The 23179-nt window shown below is 37.0% G+C and overlaps 1 protein-coding gene across 2 annotated transcripts in view; it reads right to left on the bottom strand.

The window, feature by feature from the left end:
- Positions 1-14740, bottom strand: part of ST18 (ST18 C2H2C-type zinc finger transcription factor) — a 181865-nt gene extending 167125 nt beyond the window's left edge. For both annotated transcript variants that reach the window (XM_071737528.1, XM_071737527.1), the window contains exons 1-2: positions 14624-14740; positions 949-1084 (exon numbers count right to left, since the gene is read on the bottom strand). In XM_071737528.1, coding sequence (XP_071593629.1) covers positions 949-1084; positions 14624-14668 — 181 coding nt within the window. In that variant the 5' untranslated portion in view covers positions 14669-14740. The remainder of the gene's footprint in view (positions 1-948; positions 1085-14623) is intronic.
- Positions 14741-23179: the final 8439 nt, after the last annotated feature.

Consider the following 23179-nt stretch of genomic DNA (forward strand, 5'->3'; position numbering starts at 1 on the left):
ACACATCCTCTTCCCAAATCACAAGAAAAAACCCAAATCTTACAGTAAAGAACTGATCTAGTTAATCATAAGTAAAAAAAAAAATTTGTCTTCATTTACCAATACTTTCATTGTCATCAACACTCAAAACTGTCTAATTTTAAAGACCTATTTGTTATTCAAATCTTTAACTATGAATATTAATTTTATATATCATGAGAACTTCATTCCCTCTCACTGCTCTATCAGTGATTCTAAACAGTCTGGGCATTTTTTGGTGTGTCACCTGTATTGGCTGGAAATAGCAAAAATTTTTGACAAGAAAAACAATGAAGCTTTGTTTTTATGTTGGTATAAATAGAAAAGCAGATCACTTATTGTTAATTCCATTTCAGAGCAGCAAGACGCCTATTATTCATAAACCTATTTTGGGTAATAAAAATTATCTTTCATTTTTCCTAAAAGCCTTTGTAGATTTTGAATATGAAATCAGACAGATCATTCAGCAATAATCTGTAATATTTTTACACTGTATAAATATATGTATGAACTATATCTGTGTGAGTTTTTAAAATATCACTTCCCTCTGACTTTTTAAACACTCAGGATTCTCTCTCTTTTTTTACCCCTGCTCCACCTTCCATCACTACCTCTGAATGCTCTCAGTGCTTTGTTCCATCAGCCCCACACTAAAGAAACCCTGCAGCCAGCAGGGCTTCCCCCTCTGCTTCCCACCCCCTCCAAAGGCAGGAGGGTTCCAGTCCCCCCCACACCAGCCATTTGATCCCCTGGCTTTGGCCATCAGAGGGAGGAGAATGGGTGCCCACACTGCCCCATAAACACCTCTTTTCCACATCCAAGCAAAATTACAAGTGGTGTCCCCGCTTTGAACCCCTGAAATGAAAACCCACACCTGATTTTACCAAGAAAATATAATGATACTGGCTTGGGTATCTTTTTCCTTCTTACCTTGGCCTGGTGATTGAGTAGGGGTGTCCAGAAGTTTGCTCTTCTCTGGTTGTGCTGGGTTTGCCACTGCTCCGAGTCTTGTGATGCTTCTTCTAGAACTTGGATGAATAACTGGATCTGAGCTGTTTATTCTGTTCTGTATTAGGAAGAAATCATTTAGATGTTCTGTCACTAGGACTGGACCTCTCCTCCACACTCTGGAGCAAGTATATAATTGTTCTGAGATTTGCAAAACAGCATTGTTTTCCATAAGTGGGAAATAAAAAAATCTTAATAAGACTTCTTCTGTCTTAATAAGGAATGAAAGATACTGATTTTCACTAAACAAGGTGTTTACTGGATCACCACGAAACCATCTTTCCAATAGGCATTTTAAAGCAGTACTTTTGGTCAGTTCTGTGCAAAATATTCCCCAGCAGCCCCAGTAACTTTTCCTTACCTCTGGTATCCCAGTGAGGTCATATTCTGTTAAAAACATCCTGTCAAGCTGGGTACAAAAGGGCTCCAAAGAATCAGAATGCAGAAGCTATGCAACTTGCTGACTAACTTTGCTCTGTGTTATTTACCAACCACACAAAGAAAATGCTGTCTATTCAAAACACAGTTCAAAACTCTCTTCACAGAAAGTGAGTGAACAAACAGTCCCATGTCCGATGCTGCAGTCACATCTCCCATGAGGCCCGGTGATAGCTCTGGGGCATGGGACAGAGTGACACCACCAGCAGTCACTACAAGGCACTTTTGTAAACAACTTGTGTGTGGGTGAAGAGGAGAAGGAGGAGGCGGGTGATACTTTTTCTCTGTCTTAACATTAAGCTACATGTGCTATATCATCTCAGGACTTCAGTTTTGCTCAGTCTTCTGAGTGCCTTTGCTCTATCACTGACATGGTGTTTTCCTCACTCTAACCAGGAACATCTGGAATCAGGGCAGAACCTAGATTTGGAACCCTGGAGCCAGGTTAAACAGCAGAAGCTAATTCAGAGTCTTACAGACCCATTGCTGAAACAACTCATTGGCTTAACCTACTTCACGCCCAGCAAAATTTGGAAGACCTATGGCAAATCTTTTGCTTTGGTTCGTTAAAGAAAGAGGCCTCAGTTATAAAATCCATGAGCAAGTTTCAAGTGTATCATATTCCCCACACTCAAAGTGAGATTCTGTCCCAACTTTATGACTTTGCCTGAATTCTTAATACAATTCTGAGTTGTATTTCTGTAATTCTGAAAACTGAATTTTTAAAGCAATTTGGGGTTGCTCTAAAAAGAAGAGGAACTTCGGAGTTTGCATTTCAGTGTGATAATTTCAAGTGTTCCTAAAATTATAAATCCTTTCTATTCACTTTCATTATTTTAAACCCATCTATTCTTTCACCCTTACCCCTCTAGTTGCAAAGCCACACTTTGGAAGAAAAGCAGAAATTTCTTCAGCTCCCTGTGGGACAAGAAGCATCATATATCCAGTACTGGTCACTGGATTCAGCTCACATCAAGCTACTACAGTGTTTTTCTTTACGCTTAAAATAAATCACAGACACAACTATTTCCAGATGTGTAAAGAAATTGTTTTCATTACCTCTTTGTAATCTATTTGTTAACTTTCAGACCAGCACTGGAATCCTCTTTCTGCCACACAATTCAAACCATCCTTCTTTTCTACGTCACAGCCCCTGACGTGCTCATTATTTATTATTTTTTTTACAACTTCCTAGTAAATAAATTTTCTTATAATTTTAAAGGTCTAAAAGACAGGTGTTATAAAACACTCCTGTCACATATGCCATGTATATTTGTGACAGGACAATGTGAGATGTTGTGACATTATGTTGCCAAAGAAACACTAGTGGGGTCAGGTTCTGCAGCACAAATGTGTATTCTGATCTCAAGTGAAATACCTTTATAAGCTTTTAGAGGTTTGCTATGTAGGTTCTTCCAAATCTTAATTCCAGGAATAAGGATCATTCCAGGTATGACAAAAAGACTTTTGACTACAGTTATACTTTAGCAATTGAATAATTCATGACCAATAACTGAGTGAAAAATGTATGGCTTTTAAAAAGGTTTTTTTTTTTTCTAAAAATATACAAAACCATTAACTTTTTGACTTTTTAACATTAACGTTTAAAACAAAGCTATATTTCTTTTATCAGAGCTTAAAGAAATAATGCCTCTAAATTATAAATGGTGAATGATCAGGTAATAAGTAGAATTGTCTAAATATACCTCAGGATTCTTAATACAAAGGTGATTGTTTCTCAGCCCCTAACATCCATTTTTTGGTCAGAATCTGCAGTTGTGCCTTGCACTCCAAAAGTAACCACTTACATTCGTTTCTCCATAACAACTGGAGATACCACAAGAATTGTGCTTAGCTTTTAATGCAGACTTTAAAAAGCACTGGAGCCTGTAAGAAGTTGTGCACTGATCTCAATATATTTTAACTTTTTTAATTCCATATTTCTATTACAAGCTCTTCTTATTAAAATTAGTAGTATGTTATAGAACAATGCACATATATACTTTCTCTTTCCCAATAACCTCCCTGTTTCACTTAGCTATCTATATCTCAGGAACACCTATTTACCTACTAAAATACTGTAGTATACAGTAGCTTAGTTATTTTTACAGTATCACCATGAGATCAGAAAGTTTATAATCCCTGCTTTATGGGCTTAGAAGACCTTATCTACGTCTCTCTGTTAAGCCATCCCTAAGCTCTAGTACCTATTTCTCAAAAGGTTCAAACCAGTAAGCAGAAGGCTGCAAGGCCCACAGAACATTTAGCCTTGAATGTCCAAATATCTCACTGATTTTCTCTTCTCGATTACTCATGCTATAACTAGATTTTGAAAGGTACATCTTGCCTTTATAGGCAAAAGTACCAAAATACATGAGTTAAAGCATTTTAGAATTGTGTTTAGAATTACAAAAAGAGCAAAATGCATAAATGTCACTGTGTTAGAGACAGTTTCATGTTCTCCTTTTTCTGTGCTTCAGGTTATACATCTGTTCTGTGTGCTTCGATATCCCTGAGTTTATGTGTGTTATAAACTCTTTTAGTCGTGTGCAACCCCATATTCTATGCCCTACAAGCAACACCAAAGAGGAGCAATTGGGCACAGTTCTTCCTCTGGGGCTTGATTGACCATGTACACCTCTCCTTTCATTTCCTGAGGTCTCAGTGGTTCCATTCAGCCTAACAGGGAGTATCAGACTGTTTTGTCTCAAAACTGAGATAGTAAAGTTAAACTCATGTTTTCAGAAATTCCTACTATCTACGTCTTGCAATCTATTAATTCTTTAACAATACCAACAGCAATCTTTCTTTATGCTTGGTTTTCAAAAATTACAATTTACTTCAGTCTTATGGAGAAAGAAGGTTAGAAAGTTTAAGTTTTTATCTTGATTCCCCAAATATAGGTCACATGGGAGCTAAGTCTTGAGCATAAAAGTACATTTAAAGGAAATGACCCTTTTCTCTTCCCAGCAGCCCCACCAGGGAAATGAGACCAAGCAAGATTGATACTTGTTATGCACAAAGAGGAGACCTAGATGCTATTGCCAGCCTGATGCAGAATTCTCTAGATGAGAGGCAGAGTTGGCAAAACAAAAATATGGGAGAAACAAAATGTGAATATGAAAGAAACAATATGAAAGAAACAAATTGTATTTCTGGCTATTCATAAAATATACCCACAGCACCTAAAAAAACCCAAATATAAATACATAAGAAACCCCAGCCAGCCAGCCAAATAAGTAAAACCAAAAAACAAACAAACAAACAAGAAAACACAAACAAACAAACAAACAAATAAAAAAAAACAGGCCATGAAAAAAAAACATTTAGTTAAGTGTATCATACTCTAGGACCAGTGTTGGTATCAACCCACCATATGCTCCCATCAGGTGTTTTAAAAAAACAAACCAAAACAGAACAGAATACAAAAGAAGATTTTAAAAATCCCAGGCTTCCTCTTTTTCCATGCAATTACTATGAGTTACAGTTGGGGGTGACACTGCAGAGAGGGGTGGGGGAAGTGAGGTGAATTTAAAACAGATAAAAGCTGGGTAAACCACTCCAGTAGTGAGGCTCATGCAAAAGTACTTAGCCAGAAACAAATGCTGCGGATGCTTTTGTTCTGCTCTTTCACTGAAGCTTATTCTGGCTGTCTGATGTGCCTCCTATAGGTTGCCTCTGCCAAGCAACTGTGCATGTGCTCACAGTCCCAACTGTGAGCACCACATTTATTTATTTCTTTTCAGCCCAAATAAACTCTTAATGGCTTAACATAAAACATTTGGATTTTTTTTTTTTTTTTTTTTTTTTTTGTGCACACTAAATAATAAAAGAGCCAGAAGCACAATAGGCCATAAGGGACTGAAAGGGATGATTGTTCAAAGCCCTATTAAAAGGTTTGTTGCTTTATTTATATATTTTTTAACAACACAATTTCTAAGCCTTTTAAAGAAGACTCCTCCTCCCCAGTTGCCTGCCAAGATAGTACTTAGCTGAGGGAGGGAGTGGCTGGTCTTTAAAAGATGATAGTATCTATTAGAGACCAAGTGAAAAAGAGATATAAAAAGGTTTTTCCAGAAATGGTTGTCCAGAAGGGCCAATGAAAAGAAACAAAAGGTATGAGATGAGAATTAAATGGAAAGAAGATGGGAACATTAAAACACAGAGCACTGAGAGAAAGATTTTTAAAACAAAAATGGTTCTGTGGAAGTCCCTCTGCTTAATTTATTATACCAACCATGCCTCATATTTAGGCATCTGTCAGGTGCTATTTGAGAAACAAAATTAATTAACAAAAATTCAGCCCGACAGCCCTCTTTCATGAGGTAAGTGAGAGAGGGACTGGGCTGTACAGCTGGGTCCTACAGAAGACTAGAAAACTCTTTCACAGCATACTTCATTATAAAGCCACAGCAAAGTCATTTTTCCCTTGGTGTGCTGTGTGCTATCATTGCCAGTATTTAGTGGTGGACGTATCCTGGGTGGCAGGAGGTGTCAAGTGCTTTTGAAACACCCAGAGCTTAAGTTGAGATTTATAGTCACCCTCCTTTCTCTTGGAAGCACATACTAAAAAGTCCAGGTCTCACTGTTAGGAAAACTCCTCCAGTCTTCCTATTAAATTAAGGTGTAGACAGGTTCTTTGAAGATTATCCTTTTCCTTATGAGGTATTCCTGCCTGGGTTTGATTTTCTAAATCTCTCAAGGTCCTGAGTTTGAGTACATGAAGTGGGGAAGAATGATGTACAACACTTTTTTCTGCATGACACAGCTGCTAGCAGTCTGACTTGCAGCTCTGAGACCAAAGGAGGGCAAATTCCAAAGCGAGCATCTTATGGAAGTGATGCAGAATTTAATGGGATCCATTATCTTACTTATCATCTGGAGATAAACAGTGCAATCTTTCCCAAAATAATCTATGAAAAGGCCTAAAATAACTGGAGGTTATATATATAAGATTAACAGACTTCTATGAAAAGGATAGTTCTTGTACACCTGTAAAACTGAGGCCTGTAAAACTGTCTTTTATATATTTTATATATTGTTTTGTAGTGAAACAGTGACTCAAATGTGATATATGCTCTTTGCAAAATCCATTAAAATTACTGGAAAGAGAAGAAAGCAAAATTGAGTCCAACAGAAAGTACAGAAAGACTTTAGGCACCTTAAGGAAATTTAATTTTTGTGCAGCATTACCAGGATATGACAATTTCTCTTTACCATCCTGCCAGAGTTATAGAATCCTTACCACCTGAAACAGTTATCACCTTTGTTCCTTGCTGACTGGAAGGAAGAAATCCTGGTACTGCATTCCTCAATGGTGTCACACAAGGCCAAGTGGGAGAGAAACATTGGTCCCTCTCTTTGGATGGGACATACTTCTCATCCAAGCACTGACTCTTCTTTCAAGACATAAAAAGACTACAGCTGAGCAGACAACAGTAATTAATGCAGTCATGGGCATCTTAGAAGAGAGGATCAGAAGTGCTATCTCTCACAGCTCTAAAGATCCACTTTCTTCAGTGGGGCTTCAGAATGCTTTAAAATATAAGGCTATGTGTGACACACAGCACATTCTTTTCCCTTTAATTCCTAGATAGGCTACTGAAAGCCACTAGATGTCTGATTAATTCTGTGAATAGACCGTGTTCATGGTGAAGGTTTTCATTTCAGGAATCTTTATTAAAAAAAAAAAAAAAAAAAGAAAAAAAAAGAAAAAAAGAAAAAAAAAAAAACAAAAAAAAACCCAGGAAAAAAGCATTTTGCTTGGACAAATCACAATCTAATTAAAACTCAATATGAGGAATGAATTTTGAAATTCCAGTAGCAGAAGAGAGACCATCTTGCCATGAATAATCACAAGAGTCCCTGAGGATGAAGAGGCCACCATCTGACTCACGAGATGCACAGAAAAGTCTCATGAGTTTTATAAATTGCTGAGATGTGAGGGTGATGCTGTTTTTTCAGCTAAAGAAAAAGCCATCACTTTTTGAGTTTGAGAAAAGCTTGAGCTGCCACCCAGTGGAGGCAGGTACCAGTTTTGTACTGGTTCAGCCTGACAGCCACAGTAGAAGAACCAGCTCTATAGCTCTCCAAGAAACAGCAGAAAAAGCAGCTCCTCAGTGGTGTTACAGTTTCTTTCACACCAGTTATTCTGGATCAACATATTCATCTACAAGTTCAAACACGGCTTTCTAAAACGCTAATCCAAGATCTTAGCATCATATTGAAATGTTACCTTGCATATCTGCAGTAATAGTTGCATTTGGACAAAACTAGGCTGTTCAGTATATTTCCTAAGCAAATAAGATCAATATAATTCTTGTATTATGGTTTCAGCCATAATATAAATTTTTCTTCTACATTCTTTTTGGTAGCTTTCTTGCTATTTATGACCAAATACATGGCTTTTACACAGAGGGGATAGCTTGCAATCTAATTTTACTAGCAAAAAATTCACTGCATTATGGAAATGTGCAACAACAGAAGACAGTCCTATAGAACATCTAGGTCTAAGTTGAAGTACAGCCAGGAAGGATGAAAAAGAACAGTTAATCCCTATTCACTGACAATTAAAGAAAGATTAGGCACATCTAGACTGACTTATATAGACACTACATCATTTTTTTTTGACTCTTTATTGACTCCCACTCAACATGCATCTTCTGAGAGCTAGCACAAACCCAGTTTTTTAAGACAGCTTTTACTGTATTTCAAACAACGCTCCAAAATCCTGCTTGTGTACAAGAACCAGAGAGTGGAAATTACCAGGGATAAAATAAAAGGAAGTAGTCAGTTACTAAGGTGTGAACAGGGACAAACTGACATAAAATAAAGCTTTCTACATAAGACATTAAAACTACTTATTTCCATTTATATTCTGTGGTCTTGTAATCAAATTTTTTTTTCTCACATAATTTAGAGATGGAAATACATTGTCACAAGAATGCTTAGAATAACTTCTCAATAATATTCTCAGAAAAGGAGAGTTCTGATACCTAAAATACTTAAACTGCTCACACTTACACCATGGTCTCATGCTTAGATTTCACAGAATGCTTCTGATAATGTGGGATTTTTTCCCCTCTTTTTTTTCAATAGGTGTGCCAGTCCTTTATGTCTGACTGCAAGTAAGATAATTTTCCTTGTAGGCATTAGTCTTGTTTTCAATATTCACTTATCTGATTTAGAGCAAATGATGCTTAGATTTCTGAAATGCCCTTAGCTACCAGACTAGGAATACTGCATTTGCTCATTAGCAGCCTCTTCTGTTAAAAGCTATTCAATTTGTGATAGTTTTTTACCAGACAAGATGACATTTGTCTCTTTTGTAATTGTATAGTTAAATCATTCACCTGGGACACCAAAAATTCAGACTCTTGTCTCTGTTGTAATAAGACACAAGACCACCTCTCACTCTTTCAGGGGATGCCCTTTATCTCACATAGTTAAAAAAAAACAAACCAAACCAAAAACAAAGAAAAAAAAAACAAGCACCATAAGGCCAGAAAAGGTTGTCTGGAATATCTTTGTGGGCTGGGTTCCAGCACATGAGAACGTCTCTTCTCAGCCTGTAAGAGAACTTGTGATCCTGAGTCCCTAGGACTGCAGGTAGAGAAAACAGAAAATTCTTGACACAATTTCAAAGAATATTTTCCCTTGTTTATCATGTTGGTTCTAAAGTCTGGAACAAAATAGCACACCCAAAAGACTTTGGTATATTAAACAGGGGATTAAAACTCTGTCTGCACTGGTCACTCTGGATACTTGGTTATTCTGTCCTAACCACTGACCAGTTATCTGCTCTGTTATTTCATCTTACGGTACATGAGGACAGTCTGCTCCTGGGCCTTAAAGATTTCCTTCCTGAAGAGTGCCCAGCCTTTCTGGACACTTGTCCTTTAGAACTGTCTCCCAAGGGACTCTCTAAACCAGTGTCTTGAACAGGCCAAAGTCTGCCCTCCAGAATTCCATAGTGGAGGGTTTTTTGATTTCATTCCTCATTACTTCTCTAAGGATGGAGAACTTAAACATTTCGTGGTAGCTAAGCCCAAGACAGCCCCCGACCACATCTCCAGCCAATATTTCTCTTTCGTGAACAGCAGATCTAGTGATGCATCTTCCCTTGTAGGATCACTTACCAGCTGTGTCAGGAAGTTATCCTCCATATGCTTAAGGAACCTCCTATCCTAGCTCCTCTCTCTGCTGTGTTACATTTCCAGCAAATATGTGGTAGGTTGAAGTCCCTCACCAGAACAAGGGCTAGAAATTGTGAGACCTCTTCCATCTGCTTCTAAAATGCTTTGTCTGCTTCCTCATCCTGGTTTGGTGGTCTGTAACAGACACCCAACTAGACAGCCACCTTATCTGCCTTCCATGACATCCTTACCCATAAACACTCTACCTTATCATCACTGTCATCAAACTCTATACAACTGAAACACTCCCTAACCCCACCACCCCACCACCAGTTACCCCACCACCTCTCCTTCTCTGTCTATCCCTTGTGAAAAGCTTACAGCCAGCTATTGCAGTATTCCAGTCATGAGTTTCTGTGATGGTGACTAAGCCATAGCTGTCCTGCCACACAATGGCTTCTGGCTTCTTCTATTCATTGCCTATGTTGTGTACATTGATGTAGATGAACTTAAATTTGAACTTTTCCTTCTCTGGTTAAGGACAAAAGATAAAACCAGAGCAGATTAGATCCTGTAGTTTTAAAATCTGAAAGGGCATGATATCAAGAACTAACAATATTTCCTAAATAATTAATGTTAATATTTCATCTGCTTATTAAGTGATGATTTGAATATGAAACATTTTTCATTAACTTTTTTCCTTGATGTATTACCTCACTGAATGTAATTTATTAAATTAACCATTAAAATGTTTCTGTGCAAGAAATTTGATCCCCAACGTTGGCATGACACCCCTCAGCTCACATGTTCCTTCTCATATAGTTCCTTCTGAACTATAGACTTCCTGTTTGCACAACAGCTCCAATCAACTTGGAACTTTACAAACATTTTATTATCTTTGGACACTCTTTATATTCAGCTGCATGGCAGTGATTTCTTAAAGCCTGGTTCATTTTTACAAAGGCACGTTATGCTTAAAGGAACCCACTTTAAACAGAAACATCTATATTGCTCTTTGTCCTTGTTGTGTTTGCTGCTCATCTCCAGCATTTTAGGAGTTGTGATATGTACTTGGTAATTGTCAGTCCTGTCTGCCTGGGAAACAAGTGCATTTAGGTACATTAAAGAATGTGGTCAACCAATTTATTGATAGGATGTACACCTTATCAGTCACTTGTGCAAGACAACGATTAAAGACTTCTAATATTCTGTATAACATGGGCTTTAATAGCAGGAACAACTATATCACTTCCTTAGATATTTTTTTACACTCATGGATCTTCACTAAAGTTGCCACTATACTACTACTATACCTTGAAGTGAGATCCTCACTTTTCCTGATGGCTTCTTGAGCTCTGAGATAATTCCTGCAGTTCCTGAGAACAATCATACTCCTCCACTTACAGTGGCACTCTAGACTACTCAGTTTTGTAAAAACTATTGGAGAAGCAAGCCAAAACTAATGAGTCTTGATGAATCAATAGACCACTGAGTCTTCGGGCCTTCAAAACGTGAAGCTAAAGTTAAAATAAAACAAACAAAAATGTTTAAGAAGAAAACAAAACTAGATTTTGAAGGGTTTTCTTAGGTATCTGAGATTGGTTGTTTTGTGGGTTTTTTTGTTTGTTTTAACACATCCCTGCTGCAGGTGCAGAGCAGAGTCATCTGATTTGGTATTTCATACAAGAACCTTGGAAACTGAAATCCTGGGACGAACATGGCAGGAACGTTAGAGTCAGCTGCATACAAACCACATTGCTCCAGAAACAGGATGGCAGGGTTTGGCAAGCATGGTGAAAGAGCTCATAAATTCTTCTTTCTGTGAGAAAATGGAGGTCTTCATATTGGACCTTAAAAGCTGGGACTGAATGAAGTGCAAGAAATCAGAAAGTTCAATGTTACCCTTATTAATATGAAATAACTTTTTGAGGGACAGTACAGTATAAAAAACCAGGGAGTTTAATTATGGCCAAAATCTTAACTCGAAACTTTTGTTGCACCTGTGGGAAAATTCTTAACAGTTTTATTAAAACATTAAACAACCTAAGCATTAGAAAATTAATCGTGCTAGGCAAATCCCAAACCAGGAAAGGCAGAACTTTTTTCCAGTGCTTGTGTTATGATTAACAACTACAGTCAAAATGTTTTTATGCCACAAGAGGGAGACACAGGCACATAATATCTTCATTAAAAATGAAGCTTTTAAATGCTGCAAAACACATCTACCAGGAAAGTTTTTGAGCTCATTTGCATTCTCATGAACCCAGTACCAGTTCTGGAAGAGAAGAGGCTGGCATAGAGAAGTTTCTACTCCAAACCAACAAATTATAGAAACAAAATTATAATTTACAGTAGAAGGAAGGAAACAGGCATTAAAAATTTTGACATTCTAATGATATAATATTAAAGATGAACTTCTAGGCTTTTCTTTGACAAAAAGATTTTGTCCCAGAAATGGGGATTGTGTAAAAGATTAGCTCATCCCCATTAGATTGATATTGCTGTTGTCTAAACTAGATTGGTTACGGGGACAGTATTTTATTTTAGCCCATGCTTCTATAACAGTAAGAAAAAAGAAGTTCAGCTAAATGAATTATGCTGTTTTGCACTAATTTAGGTATCAAATTTCAAAATTAATCTTTTTTTACGTAAACTTCTTTTAGTGAAACAACCACTCAGCATGTGGATATCTCCAGCTCTGTAGTGTATTGAAATTCATTTTTCAACCCCTTTGTAGCTTGAATTCTCTGAGCTGGCAGTCAAATGAAATTTAGCATTCTTTGTTCTCCAGCACAGAATATATTGACTTTGTTAAATGCTTCACAAAATGCATTAAATGATGCACTACACACATTGAAGCATTTGAAAACTAGTACAGGTTGTGTCATAAACCGAGGTAAGGGAACCCCCAGTACTGGACAGCTGTGTGGACCATAACACATGAATTCAATCAATTAATTCTGCTACTTGACAAGGGTGAACTAGGGAAGGTATTTGTTTAGCAGCTGTTGAAACTCATATCTGTATAATTTCAGACAATCTTAACTGATTAAGGAACAAGAGAGGACAGAAAGAAGAATGCAAGACAGAAAGCAGAAAAGGTAGAAAGCAAAAGCACTGCTAGTGTGAGTTATTTGGCAACTAAGGCAGCAGCTTCCCTGCAGTCATCACATTGATCTTAATAATCTTAAATCTATGTAATATTCTCCTGTTCTTCAAGAGAATGATGCTCTCTGTAAAAATCAGTACACAGCTAACACTGGACAATGCTCAACAATTTTATGTTTGAACACATAAAAGCAGTTTGTCTCGTATATTATTTCAGTGTGGCACCCCTCCTTCATTTTATAGCTTAAATGTTATGTTTCTTTTAAAAGGGACATAAACTCTGGAGTTATTCAGCTTGTTCTCAAAGGTCCTTAACATAATAAGTGGCTCTGCCTTGCAAAAGTATTTAACAGTGAAATAAATTAGCCTCTTTAAAGAAGGTCTTGCAGACTTTTGAGATATTTCCACACCAGGATTTGTAGTACTATTGCAATGGATTTCAACAAGGCCAATAAATGTTGAAAGATGAAAATAAGTTGCTCAGAGAGTTGAATGAAAAGAGGCCTTGTCTTGACCTAATATATTAAGGGGAAGGAGAGAATGAAGGCAAGCAATGCAGCTCCCTCAGGACCAGCTTTGTTAAATGGGAGTGGTTGGCCACTGAAAACACTTTTTTTTGAAACTGAAGCCAGTAATGGTAAAAAACAGCAGAGAAAAATGCTTTAGTTTTAAGTTTTCAAGACTTCAATTTGATTTTTTTTTCCTTATAAACTTGAAATACTCATGTGATCAGAAAAATTATTTCAGAAAAGCTCTATAACACTTTCAAGCATATGCTAACTACATTACTGCGTTAAGCAGAGAATCTGACAAATAATGTAAAACCCTGCAATACAATGAGATGCTTATGAGAGTCATGTAAGAGAGTCTGACATTCTAAACACTACAGTAAAAACTCTAATGGTGTATAGAGTAGTTTAAACAATAGAGTAGAAACACTACAATGATATTGTTCAATGGCAGTTACAAGACCTCCTAAATGAATATCAGACTGAAAAAGGATAGATGGATTATGACCAAAAGCCTCAGGTTCTTCACCACTTAAACTTGAATTTCATAACTGTGCCCTGCCTCTAAAAGGAAAAAAAAACCCAAACCTTTAAAAATATATTTTAGATTATAATCTGAGAAAATCCATGGATGTAAATGTGGTTTCAAGGCCTATAACTGGGTATCACAGAAAAATTATATCTGTACTTCACAGTGAGTGATTTGATCATTTTATTGTTTTCCTGATTCAGCATAAGGAGCATCACACTCACTGTAAATCTTAAACACAACATAAGATGTCACAGAAAGCAGTGAGGAACTGTGAATAGATAAAAAGAGCATTTCTCAGGAAAGATAATTTTTATGAAAGAGACAATATTCCCTACCTATAATATAAATCCCCTTAGATTGCTAACCCTAAAAGTTCCCAGTATTTCGTTATGAAGAACCCAAATCCTTTCTTTTGACTATAATTTCCACAGTGGGTTTTGCTTAGTTTTTATAATGATTTTCCAGACCCACAGATCACTCTTCAATAGGTCAGTGGTCCATTTTACCAGAAAGAGCCACTTCATGTTCCTTTCCTCCTCCTATCCATACGTCAGGTTTACTTCTCATCTAGCAAAATCTGTGAAACTTTCCCTACCATCTGAAGATGCACCAGAGAAGTCAGTCATCCTTCAAGATACAATTAGGAGCTGTTTACCCATAAGGTTTCCTTACTGTATTGTCAGCATAAGTTGAAATGAATATCAGGGTATGGCCAAAAAGCTACCCAGCAGGTAGCTTGGGTGTTTAATTGAACACAAGAAATGGGCTAGAAAACTAGACACATATTGAATGCTGAAAAAAAGCACTACCAAATCAGAGTTATGAAGGTTGTGCTGTCAGGTTTTTTTATAAAGCTAGTTGTTGCTCAACTGTACCTGTTTTTTTGACCCAGGATCCCAGGATTCTTCTGAGGCTGCCATTTGCTTCCTTCCTTTTCCATTGAGCTTGAAGAAAGTTTTCCAGGGACTCTCCAAAAACTGTCTTTTCAAAATCTAGGTGTTAAATAAATAAAGCAGAACAAAACTTTTATAATGGTAATCTTCACCCCTGACTGACAAATTAAATAAATTAATTTTTCCTAAATTGTGTCTGCTTTGCCCATGCTAGCAATTGGTAAAGGGTTCTCCCTATATTTATCTCAATCCAAAATACTTTTACCTTATTTCTCCCACTCATGCAATCATTTTGAGGAGGGGGGAATGAGAGAGCAGCTGGGGGGCATCTGGCAGACAGCCAAGATGAACACACCATACTCTTTCAGTTAAGAAAATGCAGCAGTCAAAATCATAAACCAACAGATTCACTGGTTATGTTGTAATCCACAATGAAATGTTTTGGGGGCCAAACCTTACAGCTTTTGGCAAATTTATTTAGGAAAGGATCCTGAAAAGTTATTTTGAAAGATAGCATTGAGTAACTAAAGATAACATATTATCTGAGTAAAACATTGTTCAGAATATAGATAAATCAGAATATTGTTAAACTGGGGGAGTGTGCATCTTCACTGGCATGTCAAAACCCTGTAGATCTTCTTAGAACTCTTGCCTACCCAGGCATTACATCATAGTCATTATATTTATTAATTAAAAAAAAAAAACTTTAAAACCAGGATTTATTATATTAATTAGCTTGATACTGAAATATTATTTCTTTCTCTGCAGGGAATCTGCACTATCATTCCTTGGTAGCATAGCCTGAGTAATGCCAGAGCACACATCAGGGATGTGAAAGAAATATATGTGAATGCAACACCCAAAGGGAAGACCCAAACAGAGCTGCCTGAGAGGGTGTTTGGACAAACCTTGGTAACTTAAAAGAAGAAATGAACCACGATGAAAGAGGAAATGAACAATGATGAAGCTTCATATGACAGTTATCAGACAGATCAAACAGTAATCAGGAGGTCATATGGGCTTTTAAGAAAACGAGTCAGCTTGACCAGACACAGAGACCTGGAAGTGGGAAACCACTCAGAGCAGCAACTGAACTGTGTGTGACACTGGCAGAAGTCACCTCACTGCCACTTGAATCCTGTCTAGGCTTGAGACAGCATCCTCCTCATCCCATCCAGAGATCAGGCTGTGCCCCAACTGGGGTGCTGACAGCACAAAGTGCAGTAACAGAAGAACCACAGCTCAGGGCACATATTCAAGGGGTGTTATCTCACCAGCGAATGGGCTGGTAGATTATATGGAGAAGCATAAATAAGGAGCAAACCCATCTCCAGTGGGGTAGGCAAACAGGGAAACCGGCCCTTTCAGTGGGAGTGGGCATGTAAATAATTCATATAAGGTGGGTATATAGTGGGGAAAGAAGCCTGTGTGCAGGATTATAGATATTTGGCATTACTTTTAGGAAGGGTATTTAGAACCTTGTAATCAGTCATTTACATTATGCAAGTATCAAGTGTGCTACATCTGCTGTACTTTTGGCATTGAGCTAGAACGAGTCCATTGATATCCAGTTATCTCTATGTCATTCCTTTATTACAGAATTTTTTATTCCTGATTTGATTTAAACAATGAGTTGATAATTTTCCTATGATAACTTCCTGTATGAAGAAATTAATTGCTGGACAAGCTCTATATATTTAATGATTCACATGTGATTCAACCCCTTGATGTTCACAGCTAAACTGATTTAGTTAAAAGATAACAATGTTAAGGGACTTGGCACTGGGATGGATGATGCCAGGATGAGTCAAAAGACTAGAAAAGGAAATGCTGCAGCATTTTTCTGTATTTCTGTGGTCAGGGCAAAATGTCCTTCAGTAGGCTTGCCTATAAGTTTCAGGCTCCCTGGCCTTCTGTTCTCTGTGGCACAGTCTTGTATTGTGACCTGAACCCTTACAAAGATCAGTCATAAAACTGGAGCTTGACTTTGGCTGCAGATCCCTCTCTCTGTTTTCTTACCCCAAGGCTGTCAGTTCTGAACATTCATTCAGTAAAAGTTTTGCCATCAAAAAAATCCCTCAAAACTCTCAATGCTTTGTCCTTGTCACCCCAAAAAGAACTGAAAAAAGGAAAGCAGGTATCATGAAGAAGAGCAAAACCCAGTGACAGAACAATGGGGCAAGAAGAAGGGGGAAAGGGAAAAAAAGGTATTTCTAGAGACAATTGTTGTCTACTATTATAAGCCATCAGGTACAGCAAATGCTTTAGAAATGAGCTCTCAGATATTCAGGGCCAATAAGTGCATTTGTATAGAAATTTTAAATCTAAAATGAATATATGTATAAAAAAGCCACTTGGGGTAGAGGAAGTCAGTAAGATGGAGCAGATTCCCATAATGACCTTGGATACTCCTTCCTTCTGGGTGATGACTAGCAGCACTTTAAAGTCTGAAGTACTGCTCAAAAAACCAAAGGAATTAATACCCTCCCACTCCACAACAGAGAAGTAAAAGTGTTCAGAGTTACACTGTCAGTAGTAAAATAGCAGTGAAAGATTCTGGTTTCCTTTGGAGGTAAAGGAGGAAGAGAGATCTTATTTTATTCCTGAGCACAGTGAGCCAAGGTTGTTAATAGATATTAATAGATGTAATCTGACAACTTCACAATTGCCTGGTGGATCCACCACACATATGTATCGCAAACCCTGCTAATGCAGAAGCTCTGAGTCAGTCTAATTGTGAGCTAACAGGCTGTGACAGTGACTAGAGCCTTACTAATAACTCCCAGTAAACAAACTGCTGGCAGTCATTGTAATAGAGCCAAACTTTGATGAAAGGGGTTAGGGATGAATATAAGAATAATAGCTGATGAAGGGAATTAGCATCTTTTTAATCATGGTCCCAATTATAACTCAAGACAAATGACATCCAGTAAAACAACACCTGGTGCCAAATGTGGCCACTTTAAATTTCACCCTCAAAGAAACTGGCATTGATTTCTGGGATTCATGACAGTACCTCTTGTCTTTTCTTACATATTTCTCTGAAGTTAAGACACTACAAAGACCTTTTACATTAATATGGGCAGCTAATAAAGACACTTCTGCCAGTGAGAATACGTTAAGAAATGCAGAAAACACACTGGAGCCTCAATCATATTCAGTGCTTTCATAAATATGTAGCATATTTTCTTTAGCATATTTAGACACAGAGACACATACAAACAGGAGTCACCACACAGCAGTAGGTCCTCAGGTAGTAGTAGATAGCTTTCATTTTTTTTTGCTATGTTTGTGAGCTCTAATTTGCTTTGAGAATGACAGATTACTTGCAATAACAGAACTACTCCTGTCACTTAATGAAAGGAAGAGATTAGGCCTTTGGCAGAAAACTTTTATGCATTTCTACATGACAACACTTTAGTCACTGTTTTTCAGATCAAGTTTTATCTCTTAAAGCAATATACCAGTGATTCTTTTTTTTTTCCATCAGCAGAAATCCTAAATACTCCCTTTGTATAATTAAACAGGTTTCTTGAAGCCAGCAAGCATATCAGACCTGTGATTTTTGAGTTCATTGTATCAAGTGCTCAATCTTTTCTGTGCTCACAATTTTTGAAAGCACACAGCGAAAACATCCAAACCCATGGGTGACCAGTGCATGACTTCTCAGATTTAGTTTAAAATTAATGCTCAGTCCCCAAAGTCTGTTGCCTTTATGCCATATCTTTGTGTCACAATCATGTTGAACAACTGACTCACGATGAGAGTCTTTGGTTCAGTCTAGTATCAAAAGCACATCTGACTGCGTATGTATATCTCCCTTCACATACACAAGCTTTCAGAAATTTACTATTCTTTAGCTAACTGTCTCAAAATTATTGTTATAGATGGCCTACATTGGATTACAATGATGTATTATATATAAACACACATGGAATGCATTAAAACCAAGTATCAAAAAAATATTCAAAAAAAGTTCTTTATCTAGGTCTCACTAAGATAACTAAGCAAGAGGTAATGATAAGGCTAATTGCACACCTCAGAGTACATTTTGCCTGGAAATAGTATTAAAACTCTAATTACTGCTGATCACAGTCAAATACACAAAAGAAACCAACACCTTGTATGTTCTCAGACAGAACTGACAACTAACTGAACAACATTTGTACCTAGAGAGCAAGAGGCAGATCCTGAAAGGGCCCAATGCAAAGGGAACTTTGCCAAATTTCCATAGGAGGCATACAGAATACAGAAAACTTGGTTATATTCAGAAGACTGTAAAGAAATTTATGCTCTGCCAAGATAAGCTACAGAGCTTTACATTTAATGTAATTCTGCTTTACTCTTTCCTGTCCTGATCATCTTTCTGTTTCCATGAAGAGAGAACAAGCACCAAAGTGCTTCAAATCTGTGCAGAGTATAAACACCCATGTCTTGACATTTATTCCCCTATCTCAGCATTTGACTTCTTTTCGAAAGGAACTCCTCAGTACAATCAGAATTAATTTTTAAAGGACAAGTCTGATGAGACTGTAAGGAGTCTTGATAAAAGGCACAAAGCTGCACTCAAAGAGCTTGCTTCCACCTGGAATCTAAACCCACTTCCTTTGGGTTCCCAAGAGGGAAAGTTTCCCAAGGCAGAGAGTTTTTTTGGTCTTTTTGAGCAAGACCAAGGTCTACCAGAAAAACTGCCACTGCATGGGAAGATCGGATACCATATAACAACTCTGTGAGGGAAGGTCAAAAAGCAGTTATGCATTTTCTTTTTGAACACTTAGCATCCAGGCGTAAAAGACAGTTATATAAGGTGAAAGGCAGGTAATATATAAAAACATGCAGAAGCCAAAAAGATTGCTACAGTCACAGTGAGATATCTAAAAAAAAAAAAAAAAAAAAAAAAAAAAAGAATTTTGCAGACTAGAGTAGCTTAGAGGAATTAAACTGTGAAGACAAAACTTAGTTAAGAAAAGCTGATGGTAGGTTTTTCAAAAGCTTATTCTTACAGTGAAGACAAGTGCCAAATCAGAAAGGAAAGAGACAATCTCAGTAATTAAATCCTGCAGCAGTGGACGTTATGGATACAAATACATGTGTGAGGAGAAAAGCAAAGCTCAGCATTAGAAGGCAGGTGGTGCTGAAGGATTATTCATTGCAATGACCTTGAGCTCAGCCAGCTGCTTCTTTCCTGGAATACAAATTTGAATTGTTCACATTTCTGACCAGGCTGGCAAATTATAATACCTCATCCTGCTGCTGTCTGATGTCAGAGGAAATGGGATTTCCTGACTGCTGCCTTCAAACACCCACTAAGAAAAATGGCACTTAGCATCACCACTTTGCTGCCCACACCAGCGGATGGAAGTTGTTGAAACCTACAATTTCACGTGGAGGCAGGACAGATGCTGATTGCTCACTGACAAAATATGAGTGAATTTAATGAAGCTGTTTGGGAATCAGCTTTAGCTGGAGGAGGTGGATCCACTCATAATATTGCAGGCTACCATCTCAAAACCCTTTATCCCAGCAAAAAAGTGGGGAAATTTTGTAGGAAGATACTGATACCAGATGACTCATCCCTGCCTTAGCACACAGGAGTGGACAGTATTTTCAGCAGAGTGGGAGTTCAGAAAAGAGTAACTACAAGAAAGCTCTGCAAATAGAGAATGAAATTATACATCCACTATTTCTGACACTTATGTTGTTTTGTGGGATTGTTTAGAAAAGCTAAACTTTCTAAGGGCATTGATTTTGAACTCTAACACTAGCAATTCTGCTAATATTTAGCATAAATTCTGCCCATTAACATTTTGTTGGCATGGTTATTAAGAGAGCACAAGCAGTAAGAAAATGTGAAGCAGAGAGAACTGCCAGGATTAGCATCTCCAGCCAGTCCGGAAACCACAGATTTTGGACACATTCTGATTGAATAAAAATTTAAAATAATGCATTTTAAAACAGCCACCTAAGAAAATTCACCATTTTCATGGTGTGTGTATGATATTACATCTCATATATATGTGTATGATATTATAAACGAGCCTCTTCAATAACCCCAACATTAACCTATTATCAGGCTAATTGAAGAAAAAGTTAGAATTCCACTGAAAGCTGATTGAAATTCTAGGTGACCACAGCTTGCAAATATTATTTCTCTGAGATATATTCTAGACAGTTTTATGAAGATATCCACAAATAACACTTGCACTTTAAGTGTGATAAAAAGCCTTTTAAATTTCTAAAACTAATTGGAGGAAATGGAGACAAGAGGACAACTCACACTTCTCACAGATGGACAGTTTTCTATGTGGGACTTCAGCATACAGACAGCAGCACTTCACAAAAGGAGGGCCATTCATTTCACTTTTGAAAATCATAAATTTGTTTTTCAGTTCTGTAAGAATGGGCTGCACACACAGACTGAACCATTGCTTTAATTCCAAGATAAAGATTTTGGCTTAAAACTTAAAAATTAAAATAAGTATAAGCTTTCCTTCACTGGTATACAAGGGAGAATTTACCACTCCAGCACTATAGGTCATCTGTTCATGTTTATTACCTGAGAAAAACAGGTCCCATTCATTCTGAATACATAAAATTCTCTATCTGGATCTTCGTAACACATTTTAGTCATAAATGACTACAGATATCAAAGACAGTGTTAAAGTTTGCCATGTAATTATAAAATCACCAGGTTGCTATGTTTCACATTTCCTTCTTAAGCATATTCCCTGGGCTCCAACCTTCTTTTAAACACCTGTAATAACACCATTTCACGACTAAATGTCTTTTCCCTTAAAAAGAAAAAAGTCTTACTTGTTAGAAGTTAGAAAAACAGCTCCAAGGGCATGGTGACATTATGCGGATGGGAAGTTTATAATGACAAACTTTTGAAGAACTCTCATCTTAAAATCTGACCCTTAAAGAGACACACAAACCCCCACAAGTTTCCACAAACTTTGAACTCATGTGACCAACTATATTCTCAGCAGCAGCTTCTCCTTTTTTTTGTGTACTCATATTCAAAACTTCCACTCCAGTGTACACAGATTTACTTACTTACAGGTTACTTTGCATTTACTTCCTCCTTTTGATCTTTATTTTTACTTATAGCCTTCCAACCCTGCAGGTACTTATAAGTGTCAATGCAGCCCACTACTTATCTAAGAATTTTCTCTCAAATAACTGTAGCCTTTTGGGCATAACACATTTTAGGAAAGTAGAAGCAACATTACTGAACTTTCACTGCTTACTTAAAAATTAATTTTCCATTGGACTCAATGATCCTAAGGGTCTTTCCCATACTAAATGTTTTTATGATTATGTGATTCTATTATTTTACTAAAAAAGACTAGGTAAAATAGGAGATAAAACACATTAGATCTTTTTGGGATCATATTCTTGTAAAATGCCTAAAATGGATTTGAAACCTGAAAGTCAGATGTAAATGTCTCCTTGATATTGTCTCAGATTCAATATTGAATACATGTTAAAAATTATCATTTCAAGACTTCAGATAATATGTGATTTTAGTTGGTTTAGGTTAGATATAAATCATCTCTTGAAAAATTCCTTTTTTTTGTGTGTGTATGTTCTTCAGAACTTCTTCCCCTCTTTTTCTTTTTAGGCCCATATTGATTATTTTACACTCTTCAGACAAATATGAGGCACAAAAAAGTTAATGAACTGTGATTTTCAATTCCTATTGTGCATATCTTGAATGTATTTTTTAAAAATAGTTTAACTATGGTTTGACTTCCCCTGGCTGTTTTCAAATTCATGTCTGTCTATAGCAATTAGCACAAAATTCCTGTCTCACAAGTAGTTTGATATAAAATCTACATAAGCACAAGTATCTCCATAATGCTGCAATAGTCTTCATGTGAAGCTTCTTGTTCCAGAAAACTTAATGTCTGTGTTCAAAGTACACAGGAACAAACTTCAGCACTTTGACTTTGTGCATTTTAGGCACCCTGCTTACAAAAATAATGCAAATTTTCATAGAAAGGTTAAAATCATAGCATTCGTTTCCTTGAATGTTACATGTACAAGGAACTAAGATTTGAAGAGGAATGTCTGAAATTCTGTATTACTTCATTCTCACTCCAGTGCCCTGACTATATTGTGTGTTATCAGTCACAATGGATACAGACTGAATATATTTTACACATAAAGAAAGCAACACTGACTAATAAAGTTACTAAACTTTAACTGAAAGGAGTGCTTGAGCAAATCTCAGAGATGGTGAATTCAAAAGGTTTTACACCCTTCCTAGTTCCCCACCCTCAATAGCTTTCATTTATAGTTTCTTTACCAACAAAATAAGGCAAGTGATATTTAATCCTTGACCTCCAATCATTTTGGGTGACCATATGGGATGAAAAATACTCCCCCCATCAGGTCTCCTGAACATGCTATTTCATTAAATGTGAAGTAAAAAATAGACATTTTAAAAAAATCATCTTACAGCTACAGCTGCAAAAGCTCTAGGCTGCCAGCAACTTGGAGTTTGGTGCTTACCTCAGACAAACATCTATGTGT

The sequence above is a fragment of the Heliangelus exortis genome, chromosome 2 (genome assembly GCF_036169615.1).
Source record: "Heliangelus exortis chromosome 2, bHelExo1.hap1, whole genome shotgun sequence".
Classification (NCBI taxonomy): domain Eukaryota; kingdom Metazoa; phylum Chordata; class Aves; order Apodiformes; family Trochilidae; genus Heliangelus; species Heliangelus exortis.